General features: G+C 52.3%; 1 protein-coding gene across 5 annotated transcripts in view; it reads right to left on the bottom strand.

Annotated features, from left to right (window-relative positions):
- The window catches only part of SAMD11 (sterile alpha motif domain containing 11), a 180,310-nt gene that overhangs the window by 27,895 nt on the left and 139,207 nt on the right, over nt 1–13,208 (bottom strand). For all 5 annotated transcript variants that reach the window (XM_039509263.1, XM_039509264.1, XM_039509265.1 and 2 more), the window contains exon 8: nt 5,367–5,505. In XM_039509263.1, coding sequence (XP_039365197.1) covers nt 5,367–5,505 — 139 coding nt within the window. The remainder of the gene's footprint in view (nt 1–5,366; nt 5,506–13,208) is intronic.

The raw sequence follows: 13,208 nt of genomic DNA, 5'->3' as shown, positions 1-13,208 counted from the left end.
TCACTATTCTTTATTAACTCAGCTCACCCCACCTGCCACCCCCCACATTATTTTATGTGCTCCCTGGGAAATGATAAATGAATTATGCCCTCCCCGCCCAGTCTCTGATGCCGTGCAGTGTTAGCCACTGGACAAAGTACAGCTCCACACGAGCACAAAACACACACATGAATCTGAAGTGTCACATAAACTGTCTGGTTTCACCCATCTGCAGAGATGGTTTATGGATCGGCCAGTCTTATTCTGATCACCTGTGCAATGCACTTCAGATGCGGGGTATAAACATTTTTCCAGAAGAGAGGGGAATGCTAACCTCCCCAGTCACATAGCCGGGCCAAATTCCTGAGACCACCCCTGAAGAGAGGAGGTGGAGGTGGATGGAAAAGAACCCTAAGCCCAATGGGGATAGACAGAGCAGCAGATGAAAGCACTCGCCTTTCACCTCTGAAGCCTGGTTCGGATTTGAGGTTTGGCGGGCTCTGCTTGGAAGCTAATGGGTCATTTATTACACATGCATATGCAGAGCCTGGGCTGATGAAGAAGCTTCTGTTCAAATGAGGATGTAGATAGTGACTAGCAGTAGGTGCCACAGGATAAACCAGAGGGCCTAGCACCCTGTGTAGGAAACTGGGAAGCCAAATGTCTCTCCAACGAAAACAAGCAAGCCCCGAGGAAACTCGGTGGATACAAAACAGAGCCCAAACCAATCCCTCATCTCTAGAGAGGGTGGTCTCCGTCCCATTTCACATGGGGCATAGTATCATGCAGGTGGAGGTGGGGGGTAGGAGCAGGTCAAGCTAGAGAGTTTGGAATCTAGAGCCAAACTTTTCCAAGCCCTTTAGTAACATTCAACTAACCAATCTTCACAATCAGAGACCCCATCTTTACAAACACACCTCCCAGAGCTGGGCACCCTGTAATTCTGGGTCTGAAACCAAACACCTTGGAGCTTGGAAAAGTCTGGATCTAGATTCCAAACTCTCTAGCTTGATCCTTAAAATACACACAAACCCCCTTGGAAGGTAAGTTAGCTGTAGGTAGGTCAGAGGTGAAGCAACTTGCTCCCTGCTACAGAGAGAATTGGGTTTTATCATCTAGCCATGCACATGCACCAGGTGCGCATCTATTTATCTAGGTATCCGTGTGGCTCCCCTCGCCGCAGAGGCCACGTTCCTGGGATCCACGCACATCTTGGGGTTGTGCATTTGGAAACGGATGCCTTTTGTACATGCGCTTTGGGAACATGGTCCTTGGCCTCCCAGCGAGACACCGGGCTCCCTGTCCTGTGCTCAGACCACCAGACCCACTGCTGACCAGTGACTATGAATCCAAACAGTGGACAAAAACTGAGCCCCACCCATCTTCCTGAGCATTCATCAGCTCATGGTAATTGTTCCGCAACCCTATTCGCCCCTGAAAATTAAACTTTCCCAAATGGATGCAAATTCGTCCTCTGCAAAAAATGTGGTGCCACCTTGATAAATAAACCAGGGTTGCTGGTGTGGGTTTTCCCCCCTTGCCATAACTAATAGATGAATTCTTGAGTGGCTAATTATTCTTGCCAGCAAAGCCACTATATTTGTGAATTGACCTGATCCCCACAAAGCTCCCAACAGGAAGCTGAAATGGGATTTTAACACCATGCCCAGCAGCTCACATCATGCGCCCAGGAAAAGAGACACCATCAATCCACCTGCAGTTTTCTCTGTGTGAGCCAGCTCATTCCACCACCTCTTCCCCCCCTGCCTACCTGAGCCAGCCGCCTTTTAGACTTTCCACACCCTTCCTGCTAAAGGAACACAAAGGCTACTTCGATTTATCTTATTGACAGAGACCACAGCAGTCAAATACAAATCCAGAGGCCAAGACCAACAGCGAGAGAGAGGAGGAGAGATTAACCCTCCGGTGCTTTGTCTCTGCAATCTGTGGCCTTGTCTTCTCCAGGCATGCCTAATGCCCTCCGCCGTGCAATGGTAAAGAAGCACAAAACACGGCCCTTACGAGTGGGGGCAGCGTGATGCGGGATGACCCCAAGTAACCCTCGAGTGGTTAAGGCTCTCTGGGGACAAACAATAATCATGGGAACCAAGGTCAAGCAGACTTGACGAGCCTGACCGCAGGGCATAGCTGAAGCTGCCGCCTCCCAGCAGGACCCCTGCAATTATCCCTCAGCTCAGCTGACGTACGATTGTAACACCTGAGAACTTTGCCAAAGGAACAGGTAGAACACACACAAACACAACCTTCTCATGCCTTCTTCACAGGACCAGAAGGCTGCATACAATTAATCTGTCGGGTCAGTTGTGCCTTGCGCACAAGGAAAGGGGAATAGAAAACCTGCCCAGGTCCAGCTAGGCCCACGGTGTGAACTTTTCACACAAAACATCCAAAAGCTCCTAGGGTAGCTACCCTACCCAGGCACTTGGGGGCAGCTTCTGCACACAGATCCAGCAGAAAGGCCTGCCCTGACTTACTCGCTAGGCAAGTCTACTGAAGTAAACAAGGCTTCTGAGTGTATAGGCCAGGGAAGAATATAGCCCTTCACTTTTATACCCATCAATTCAGACAAGTGGTGGTCTCAGTATCTACAGCGCCTTTATGCCGATAACTAGTGGGTTGCAGGTGGGCCCAGAAATTCTTACTCCATGCAATAAGACTCAACTACTCGCGCCTTTCACCTGAGGACCTTCAAGACCTTCACAAACAGTAATTAAACATACCCTGTTTTACAAATGAGCATTGGCATCATTTTACAGATGGGGAAACTAAGGCACAAAAGGGTAAGTGACTTGGTCAAGTTCACAGAAAAAGTTAGTGTCAGAGCCAGGAATAGAACCCGGGAGTCCTAACTCCCAGTCTCCAATATAATAATTAATCCACACTCCTTTCCATTGCTGGGAGCAGAACTCAGGAAGGAGTCTTGACTCCTGGGCCCCGGATCTAACTATTAGACCCCTCTCCCTCCATCACTGGCAAAAAACACACAGATGCCCTAATTTGCAGTCCCTTGCTCTGCCCACTGGATTACACTTTCTCCACACAAGATTTAACACTCTCCGGCTTGGGCTTCATTATCTTCTCTCCGCTTGCCTGGCAGTCCCAGGTAAATCCTGGACTTGATACCCATCAACATGCGTTTTTAGTTTGCCTTTCCAATGTGCGCACACACACACCCTTCCATAAGCGCTTCCTCAGCCAGTTCTCCGGCTGGCCTGGCAGCCTTCCAGGCCACACGTAGTCAGAGAAGTTTTCCTACCAACTGGCTGCAATGAAACTCGCCTATATCTCTGCATTCCTGACAGGTCTGTCTACAGCACGCATCGACTGTATTGGATTGTACTGGATGGGTTAGCCAAAGTGCAGCCGGTAGGACAAAGGTTTATCAGGACCGCCCAGCCCCTGCACACAGAGAGCTACTAGGCAGAGGATTCCCCCAGGGCTATGAGCTGAAAGAACCACCTTCTCCTCACACGCACTTCAATTATTATTCCAGTTTCCTTCCCACTCACTCTCAATAAGAGATCAAGAAAGACCATTAGCAAAGCCTAGAGTGAAGCCCTCCACAGCCCTTTCCGGGCCCCCCAGAGGGTGTCAGCCCCCGTGGCAGTCAGTCCATCTCCCGCCTCTTCACTTCTCCGCTATCCGTGCAAGAAACAAAGACGGCTTTAATTTAATTTCACCCTGAACTCCTTGATTGCGGAGGGAACATCTTATAACACAGAGTGAGATAAATGATCTGGGTAAACCAGGTTTCCAGCAGCACTCGCTGAGCAAAGAAGCCTCACCTCCAAGTCTTGTCCTTCAAAAAAAAATTCCCTCTCATCAGCGTCTGTCCCAGAGCATTAGTTCCCTTTTGTTATTATCTGGGGCAGCTATAAAATTCTAATTTAAACAGCTTAGCATGTTCTGTGCCAAAAGAACAGGTTACACGAGATCATCAACTCCTGATTCCAAGGCAGGATTTAGACAGAATGTTACCAACAGCCTGAGACTCACAAACCAGGATCTGAAATGCACACGTGCATGTCAGCCCCATTCCCACACACCAAATGAGAGCACATAAACCCACACACGTGTAATGAGCAAGCACATCCGTGCCTAGAAACATGCAAACACTAACATGCAAGTGCATACACCCACGCATGCACTGACACCCTTGTACGTGTATGAAACGTGCAAGCACAAAGTCACACATGTACATATCCCCCCTTTCCACACACATACTTCCCAAAGACACACCCATCAATGCAACCACACACAGACCAGATGACACATATCATGCACCCACTCACACACACACCCAACCTGGCACACACACATGCCTAGTCCATCTACATATTCCTTTGTTTTCAGTTTTATTGATTTTTGCCAAAAAAAACCTGAGTTTTACAAAAGCTATTAAATAATAATGATATTCCATTTTTAACAAACTTCCTTGGAACTTACATGTACAGATTTTCAAGTACATGAATATGCTGATTATGTTAAAAAAAATCCAACACACACACTAGGATAGATGTGTTTATGTTCATAATAAATTAGTCTAAGTATAAACATGGGGCTGTCTGTTAAAGTACGGCAACGTAGTGGAAGTTGCACACACATGCACATGAGGATGTGTATGTCAGTATCTGAGTTCTAAAAAGAGAAGTGCCAGAATTCCCCAGACCTGGCTCCCTCCTTGGAGATAGCGGCTTAGTAACCGAGATGGCTCAGGTAACCTGGCTGCCATCTCTCTTTCTGGAGCAGGCCTGGAAGTGAAAGAGGTGGAGGACGCAGCATATGGAGATAACCCCCTGGCCTCCTACGGCCTCTCCCACTTTCGCTAGTTGTTCCTTTTTTTCTCTCCTCCCATCCCCCAATGTTCACCCCCACATTTACCCAGCAAAGTTCACTTTCCGCAACCACTTCCACCCCCTTTTCTAAATTTTTTGCAAGAAACCCCCATAAATTCCCAAGAAGCTTTAAACAAAATTAAAAGTGAAAACCAAGGGCCTCGTCAAGCCAATCCCCCATGGCCAGGCCGCCGCGGGGGCCAGCCACCTTCCCGCCTCTCCTTCCAGTACCCACCACCCGCCAGGGCCGCCCAGAGGGGGGTGGGGGCAAGTGGGGCAACCCCCACAAAAATGTATTATTCTATAGAATTGCAACTTTTTTTTGATGGAAGGGGCCCAGAAATTGCTTGGCCCCAGGCCCCCTGAATCCTCTGGGCAGCCCTGCCCCCCGTCCCCAAGCCAACCCCCCCATGGCCAAAGGGCTGCGGGGACCTCCCAGCGCCCAGCCCCGCCCCGGGGGTGGAGCCAAGCGAAGGGGGCGGGGCTGCCCGTAGCCCCTCCCGCCCCGCCCCGCCCCGCCGCCGCCGGTACCTCTCGGGGAAGTGCGTGTCGCGGTGCTGGGGCAGCCCCTGTTTCCGGCGCTGGCTGGACGAGTTGCTGGCCGAGGGGAGATGCGCCTCCATGGCCCCGGGGTTGCGCGCCGCCGCCTCTTGCCGCGCTCGGAGCAGATCTGCGGAGGGGGAGGGGGGGAAAAGCCCGCATGAGCCTGCGGCCGCTGAGCGCCCGACCCGCCCCGCCGCCGCCTCCCCCGCTGCAGCGCCGGAGCCTGCCCGCCGCCTGCCCCTGCCTGGCGCCCGCCGCGGACTCGCCCCTCCCCGCGCTAAGGGGAGCCGGGCGGGCGGGCAGGTGCGGCGGGAGCAGGGAGCCGCCGGAGCCGCCTCGCTCCCCTCGCCGCGCGGGGTGAATAGCGGCGCCTGTGCCCGGGCTCTGCTCCCCCGGAGCGAGCTGGCTCTACCGCCCGCGGCCGCGGGAGGAAATGGTGTCACGGGCGGGGGCGGGGGGGTTGTTGACGGAGCCTGCCTGCCCGGGGGGGGAGTTTGCTCCCGCGCCCGCCCGCTCTCCGCGCTGCCTCTCGGGCCCGGCCCGGCGCCCCGCACTCGGGGAACCGCGGGGAGGGGGGGGGGTCCAGCTCTGGCCCCGCGTCTGCTGCCGGGGGCCTGGCTCGCTCCCTGGGTCGCTGTGACCCCCCAGCGCTGCACCGCCCCAGCTGGCCAGGACCCTGCTGCCTGCCCCCGCTCCCCACTCAGCTTCCCCGGGGCAGGGCAAAGACCTGGCAGCTGGTCTCTTCCCTTCAGCTCCGGGGGGGGGGCAGGAACTGAGCTGGTGGCAGCAATGAACCCTCTGCTGAGGGGGCTGGAGCTGCTGGACACCTAGCGCCCCCCCCACTAGGGGCCCAATGCAAATACAGGCAGGGCCCAGTGGTTATGAGCATCAATACCTGCAATCCACCCATGGAGAGGGGACAAGGCCCAGAGTTCAGAGCCATAGCCAAGCTCCCCTGCTGGATTTGCCCCCACGTGGCTACATTAGCTGCCCACGGGGGCGTACCATGGCTGGTTAAACTGGCAAGTCAGCAGAGCCCCACCTGGGTGCAGCATGTTGAGAACTGGCTCCGGTTCCCTGACTCTGGGAGTGCCCTCAGGTCCCCTGCTGAGGTCAGACCCTCCACAGCCCAGCACACAGACTGGTGCAGCCCCAGGAGAATTAGCCCATGGGATCCAGGGCCACAGCTGTGGGGAAGGGAACTGGTAGCAAGAGTCACTGTACTGGGGGGAGGGAAATCTTCCTAGGGCAAAGATTAGGGGGACACAGTGACACGGGCCAGTTCAGCAAAGCCCACAGCTGCCCTAAGGGGCCCAAATTGATGGACTAATCAGAACTACAGCTGACCCCGCTTCCCCCCCCGCCCCCCCACAAGAACAGCCATATTGGGTCAGACCAATTGTCCAGCCCCGTATCCTGTCTTCCAGCAGTGACCAGTGCCCGATGCTTTGGAGGGAATGAACACAGGGCAATCTGAGCGATCCAGCCTCTGTCCTCCAGTCCCAGCAGTCAAAGGTTTAGGCACATCCAGAGCAGGAGGCTGCAAACTTGAATCCCCGACCACCTTGGCTAATAGCCATTGATGGGTCACACACCGCTCCCCCTCCCACAGAAAAGGGATGGTGCACACACAGGAGAGCCAGTAAGAGACTTGCCCATTTCCCGGCCTGTCAGAGGACACAGGGCAAGGTTGCAAAAGTTTTGCCTCCACAGGCTCCACCCTACCCTCCCCATAGCCTCTTGCCCAGAAGATCACGTTCTTCTGCCCTGACCCCCAGCAGTATCTGTGACCAACAGAACCATGGAGTTAACAGTAAGTAATGGCTCTGCTTTCTCCCCCTGCTGCAGCAGCGCTGACTGGCTGGAATTCATATCCCAGCCCATGCTGCCTGCATATCCCTGCTGTCCTGTTCAGTCTCGCACAACACTTACTCTCCCCCTCGCCTACCTGGAGCCTCAGCAGTGCCCAGAGCTGGGGGGGGGGGGGGTGCTGACGGGAGGTGGCGGTTTGGCACTTGCAAACAGACTATGAGAAACATCTGCCTTGGTCGGGCTAGTGCGTGGGCCGCGCTCCCCGCTGGGAGGGCTCCTGCAGCTCAGCCTTGGGGCACACGCGGGGAATTCCATGGAAAGGTTTCAAGGGAGGTGGGGAATGAGTCAGGCAGTAAATCAGTCAATCGCTACAGCGGGGAGGGTAAGCTAGCCGCCCCAGCAGCCTTTCTGGACAGCCTAGGGCTGTGCACTAGAGGCTACTTAGCGGGAAGGGGAAAAGGGGTCATGCTAAGAGCCCCATCTAAGCTCCTTGGGGGGAAGCAGGCTCATCCCTCCTGCTTCACTCACCTTTTGCAGCTGGAGATTCGCACTCATTTTTAAGGAGGGGTGGTGTAGGGAGGAGATGGCCTCACGTAGGGCAGAACAGGGGTCACTGCAACGCCCCCCTCCCCACTGAGCTCCTGCTCTCAAGCTGAGCTCACTGAGCCTGAATCTCTCAACCCCAACTCGGAGTGCAGTCTCCCGCTTTAGGCCAAGTCGCTGAAGGCTTGTCCACACAGGAAACGAAACCAGAATAGCTAAGGGGGCTGCAGTTCACACCTCAAGTCACTTCAGTGCAAGGCAGCATGTGCGCACTGTTATTTCAGAATCTGAATGCCCCATTGCACAGGAACATAGCAAATGCTAGATGGGATCCGAGCCACAGCCCTAGGGCACTGTGATTCTGAAATAAGCATCTATATACAGACTTGCATCAAAATAGCTAACGGTGTGACTTACAATTGCTTTGGTTCCACTGACCATATAGACAAGCCCGGAGCTGCTCTGACTCAGTTTTCCCCACCTGTAAAATGGGGGTATTAATTCCTCCCCAGCAAGATCATTACAGCACACTAATTAGTTGGTGTTTGTACAGCATTCCAAGCTGGGCACTGCTGTGCAGGTGCCACACTTTACTAATTATTCTATTTGATAAATTTATCCACCAGAGGGACCAGAGCAGCCCAGGACAACCAATGAAAACGCTAAGGGGATTAGTTACAGGTGAGACAGCCGCCTGCATTGCAAGAGACTCTTTCTGGAGTGCTACCCCACCACAGAGTTAACCATCAGGAGATTCCCCGCCTCCAAGCCGTGCTCCTTTCCCCACGCTGGGCTTACCTCTCCTCATCTACTGCCTACACACAATTCCGGGGCACCCTGCCTCTGCACGCTTGCACCAGCCCAGCAGTGAAACCTCTGTTATTGTCTTCATGACACACTGGAAAACACACAGACAGGAAACCCCCTCCTCACACCCACTAGCTACTGCTCTGTGTCAGAGGAAGCCAAGACAGAGCCAAATTGAATGTACTTGAATATAGGAATAGGGTGTTGGTCGGAGTATATATTACAATCATCATCCTTTGTACTTCTGCAGCACCTTCCATGAAACGCTCAAAGTGCTTTGCCTGCATTAACTCCTTAGCCATCACCAACCTGTCATAATTATTAATCCCATGCTTGTACTGCTGCGTGACAAGTCAATTCGCCTCTATGCCTCAGTTTCCTCATTTGTAAAAACAGGGATAATTCTTTCCTGCCTTTGCAAAGTGCTTTGAGATCCAGGGCTGAAGAGCACTACAGAGGTGCTTAAGATTATGCTATCCTCATTTTACTGATGGGAAAACTGGGGCACAGGCTCGCCCCGCATGTGTGTGCCAGAGTTGAGGCTAGACCCTCACGTGTCTTTATTCTCAGTCCTGTGCATTAGCGAGAAGTCTAGATAGTATATAGTCATATATGTGAATACAATTTTTTTTCCAAATTGAAATATGGAAACATACTGTATACACGTGCCTTTGTGCACACATTGCACATGTATGGATGCATATTCACACCCCTCCCACACAGGCCGAGAACCTTTCCAGAAACAATAGCTATTTAAATATCTGACACCCCTGCAAGGAGGCTGGAAAATGGATGCCGCAAAGACATGTTCTAAAGCTTTCAAAAAGCTGCAGCCGGGCCAAACGCCCTCCGGTCAAAGGTTCCCCAGCTCCAATCTCTGAACACTGTTCAGCCTCCGAGGCCTACTCCTCCCTTCACCCACTCAAGATCATCTGGCAGAGTTTCCCCCACAGGATTTGATTCAGCATGAGACACTGACAAAGATCAACAGATTGTACCCTGCCTACGACAGTGAGCTCCTGGTCAGTGACTGGGGGTCCTAGGCACTATGATAACACAATAGCAACACCCGCAGTGCCTACAGTGAGTAGATCTGAAATGAAGAGGGAGGTCCTGAAGCATCAAATCCAGCATAAAACCCAGGGGGCGGGTGTGCATCCGCTGTACCGGAGTTCCCCTTCATATCTGCCTCAGAGCTGGGGAAGAGACTGGTAGACCACTCTCCCCACTGCCCTAGCAGCAAACACCCAGCCTCCCTCTGCATTTCCAGAGGTTGAAGCGGGGGGCACGTGGAAGTGCAGCATCATGGCTCAGGGGGTGGTGGGTAAGGGAAGAGAAAGCCTGTCACCTCTAAATCACCATTTGAAGCATAAGCAGCCTGCATGACACGAGTACTCTGGGTCTTGGTCCAGTTCCAACCTCACAATGAAAATTTACCACCACCCCCCGCCCAGTGCTTTTAACAAAAACGAATGATGAAGAACGCAGGAATTTGCTGGACCATCAGCCAAGCAATGGTTCATCTCGCTCAGTATCCTGCTTCCAACCAGTGGCCACTATCAGCTACATCAGAAGAAGGTGCAAGGAACTCCCCTGGTGGGCAGTTACGGAACAGCCTGCCCCAGGGGAAGTTTCTTGCTAACTCTGAGCAGCGGTTGGCTTACAGCTTGGAGCATGACGAGTTATAGCCCTTCTATTTTCTTTCCTATCCTACGGCATGTCACCAGGCACGTTCTCGTTACCCACACAAGTGTCCAATACACGTCAACTGGCCATGTTGACTCAACCCCCTTAGCTGGGGGCTGGGGTCCTCCCAGTCAGGGCTGAGACCCATTGGCGGAAGAGCAGGTTGGGGTGGAAAACTTTGCCTGAGCTGTGGATAAACAGGACTTCGGTCCCTAGGCACCTCTTGCCGCATTCATGTACATGCAAACTCATTAAAAAGAGAAGAAAGGGAACAAACATTAAAATGATCTATATTTTTAAACTGTAAAGGCATGTAGGAGAGAGGGAAACAAGCAGCCCCATCAGATCACATAAAAAGTCAGCAGAATTCGCCGAGCCAGGGACCATGTGCCTCCGCTGTTTATAAATTAATTATCTGAAAAACCCAGGTCACTCCTTATTGCCACAGTGCCTGTAATTTAGAAGTCTGGCATGCAGCCAATTCCAGAAGCTGCATTGATCCTGAATGACCGCAACAACTCCCCCGTATACCTTCCCGTCTCCTCCTCCCCTCCCGTCGCTCCCTCCCTCCCCCAGCCCATCGCCTAGCCCTTCCTCTCCCACCCCGGAGGATCTGTTATTTACAATCCTGCACTCTGACAGTTGGGAAATCAGAGTGATTGACACCGCAACGCTGGTGGATAGAGGTTCCAGGCACGGAGACGGACTGAATTCAGAACACGGGATGCTGGGAGGAAGGCAGCAGTGTGTGGGAGGGGGAATGGGAAAGAAAAGCAATTAAAAAAAAAGAGGGAGATTTCTAAATTATTAACATTTTCTAAATAATTAACGTTATTGGTGCCTCCGTGTGAGCCTGCAGATAAACTGCGCTTTGTCCTGGCACTAATAATTTATAGCCCAACCAGAGGCCTGTGGTGTGGCGCTAATCCAGAACACACTGAAGTTTTGTCTTGTCAACGTTACACAAGAAAGCCTGTCTATGCAGCGTCCCCCTCTCCTGCCCACCCCGAAACCTCCGAATCGGACTCCCCCCACACTCCCAGAAATGCTGAGGGGACAGTTTAATCATAATTTTAAAAAATGTCAGGCTTTTTACTGCAATGAGCTGCTCTGGAGATAGAAGTGCTGTGGCATCAGCTGCTCTGGTGCATGTGTTGTGCCTGGGGTGGGGGGTGTTTTCCATGTCTGGTGCCCAATTTGTGCCCAAGTGAGTTGGGCCTATGTGTTGGCCTGTTGTGAGTCTGTGTAATAAGCCTGTGTACATGCATGTAGGTGTGTGCTGCATATGAGCTTATGTATTGTGCCAGCGCACACGCATATGTTGTATATAGGTGTGTGAGTTGTGCCTGTGCATGTATTATGTCTGCTGTGTGTACTGTACCTATGTGTAGGTGCATGTTGTGTGTCCAACATGTGCATGTGGCATCTTTGTGTAAGCATATGTTGTCTATTGTGCTTGTGTGAATACCAAACATGCACAACTTGTGTGTTGCACCTTTGTGTAAGCATATGTTGTGCCTCTGTATTGTCCTTGTGTATACTGTACTTGTGCATGTCATGCCTATGTGCAGTTGTGTATTGTGCCAGGGCGCACACTCTGTGCATGGGCACACTCACTGTGCATACTGCTTCTGTCTACCAACTCGGGTTGTGTTTGTGTGTGTGTGTCCTGTGCCTATGCACCGGCTGTGCATGCACTGTGCTTGTGCGCATTGTGCCTCTGTGGAGATGTGTTGCGTGTCTCTATACAGCGCCCATGTGCGTGTTGTGGGTGTGCTGCGCTCACACGCATTGCGTGTCTGGGAAGGTGCCTGCTGTGCCTGTGATGCTGAACAAATCCTAACTCTACATTAAACAGGATCACCTTCCTGCCACCCAGAGAAGCAAATCAAATCAAATGGAGAGTGGAAGGGGAAGGCAGCCTCTTTATTAACCTAACAAGCAGCCCTGGGGATTTACTCCAGATTGGAGATTCTCCTTCAAGTCTTCACCAGATACTTTGCTGATGCTGCTCTGCCTCTTACCTCTCCCGCCCACAACCCCTCTCTCTTTCTTTCTTTCTCTGGTTAATCCATGCCAGATACAGTTTGGCAGCTGAAGGCTTTACGTAGAGAGAGGTTCGGAGGAAGAGAGCTGGACATGGACTAAGAGATCTTGTGCCGTGTAATTTCTATCTCCCAGTGACACCTTCACCTTCTGTGCTCAGATAGTTGTCAAATCTCTCTCGCCAACAATCCCTCCTGCTCCAAGGCAGCTCAGTAATCCACCCCCGCTCCCCCAGAGATTCACCCTGGGACACCCCCTCACTCACCTGCTCTTGCATCTGAAAAGGCAGAGGGCACGTGCACAATTAATGGCTTTGTTTTGGCTACAGCATGTCACACATGCACAAGGGAAGGGAAGGTGTACACACAGACTGACGCCTGTACAACACCTGTGGGCTCTCTCACCAGGACCCAATTCCCCACTGACTGCTTTGCTAACACACTAGCGCCCCTACAGGTGATGCTCGCGATACCTTGAACACCCTGTGACTGGCTCTGAGTGGGCTCCCCAGTATGAGGGACAAACACTTTTATTTTTATTATTGAATTAAAGCACAAACCAAAGGACTACAGCACAAACTCCCCCGAAGAAGCCGCAGTATCCCCAGGATAATGGAGCAGAAGTAGCAAGACACAAAAACCTGTTCAGAATTGGGGGGTTGTTTTTAAGGGCTGGTTTGTTTCTTATTTTGCACTGATGTGGCTGCACTAGTGCAAATCCCTTGTGTAGACGAGCTGCACCAGTGTAAAAAAGGACTGGCGCATGTGCAGCTTATCCGACTTTGAGTCTACGCCAGCACAAAACACTTCCTACGCTGGTGCAGCACCATCCTCACTCGGGTTTTCTCCATCCATGCAAAAACACCCCAGTGTAGCCAAAGCCTAAACTACTCTGAATTAAACCAGAGTGAGGCGGAAGAATCTTGGCTTCCCCGTA

This window comes from Mauremys reevesii, linkage group 21, assembly GCF_016161935.1.
Source record: "Mauremys reevesii isolate NIE-2019 linkage group 21, ASM1616193v1, whole genome shotgun sequence".
Classification (NCBI taxonomy): domain Eukaryota; kingdom Metazoa; phylum Chordata; order Testudines; family Geoemydidae; genus Mauremys; species Mauremys reevesii.
The sequence above is the reverse complement of the archived record's forward strand: the minus strand, read 5'-3'. Positions and strand labels throughout refer to the sequence as shown.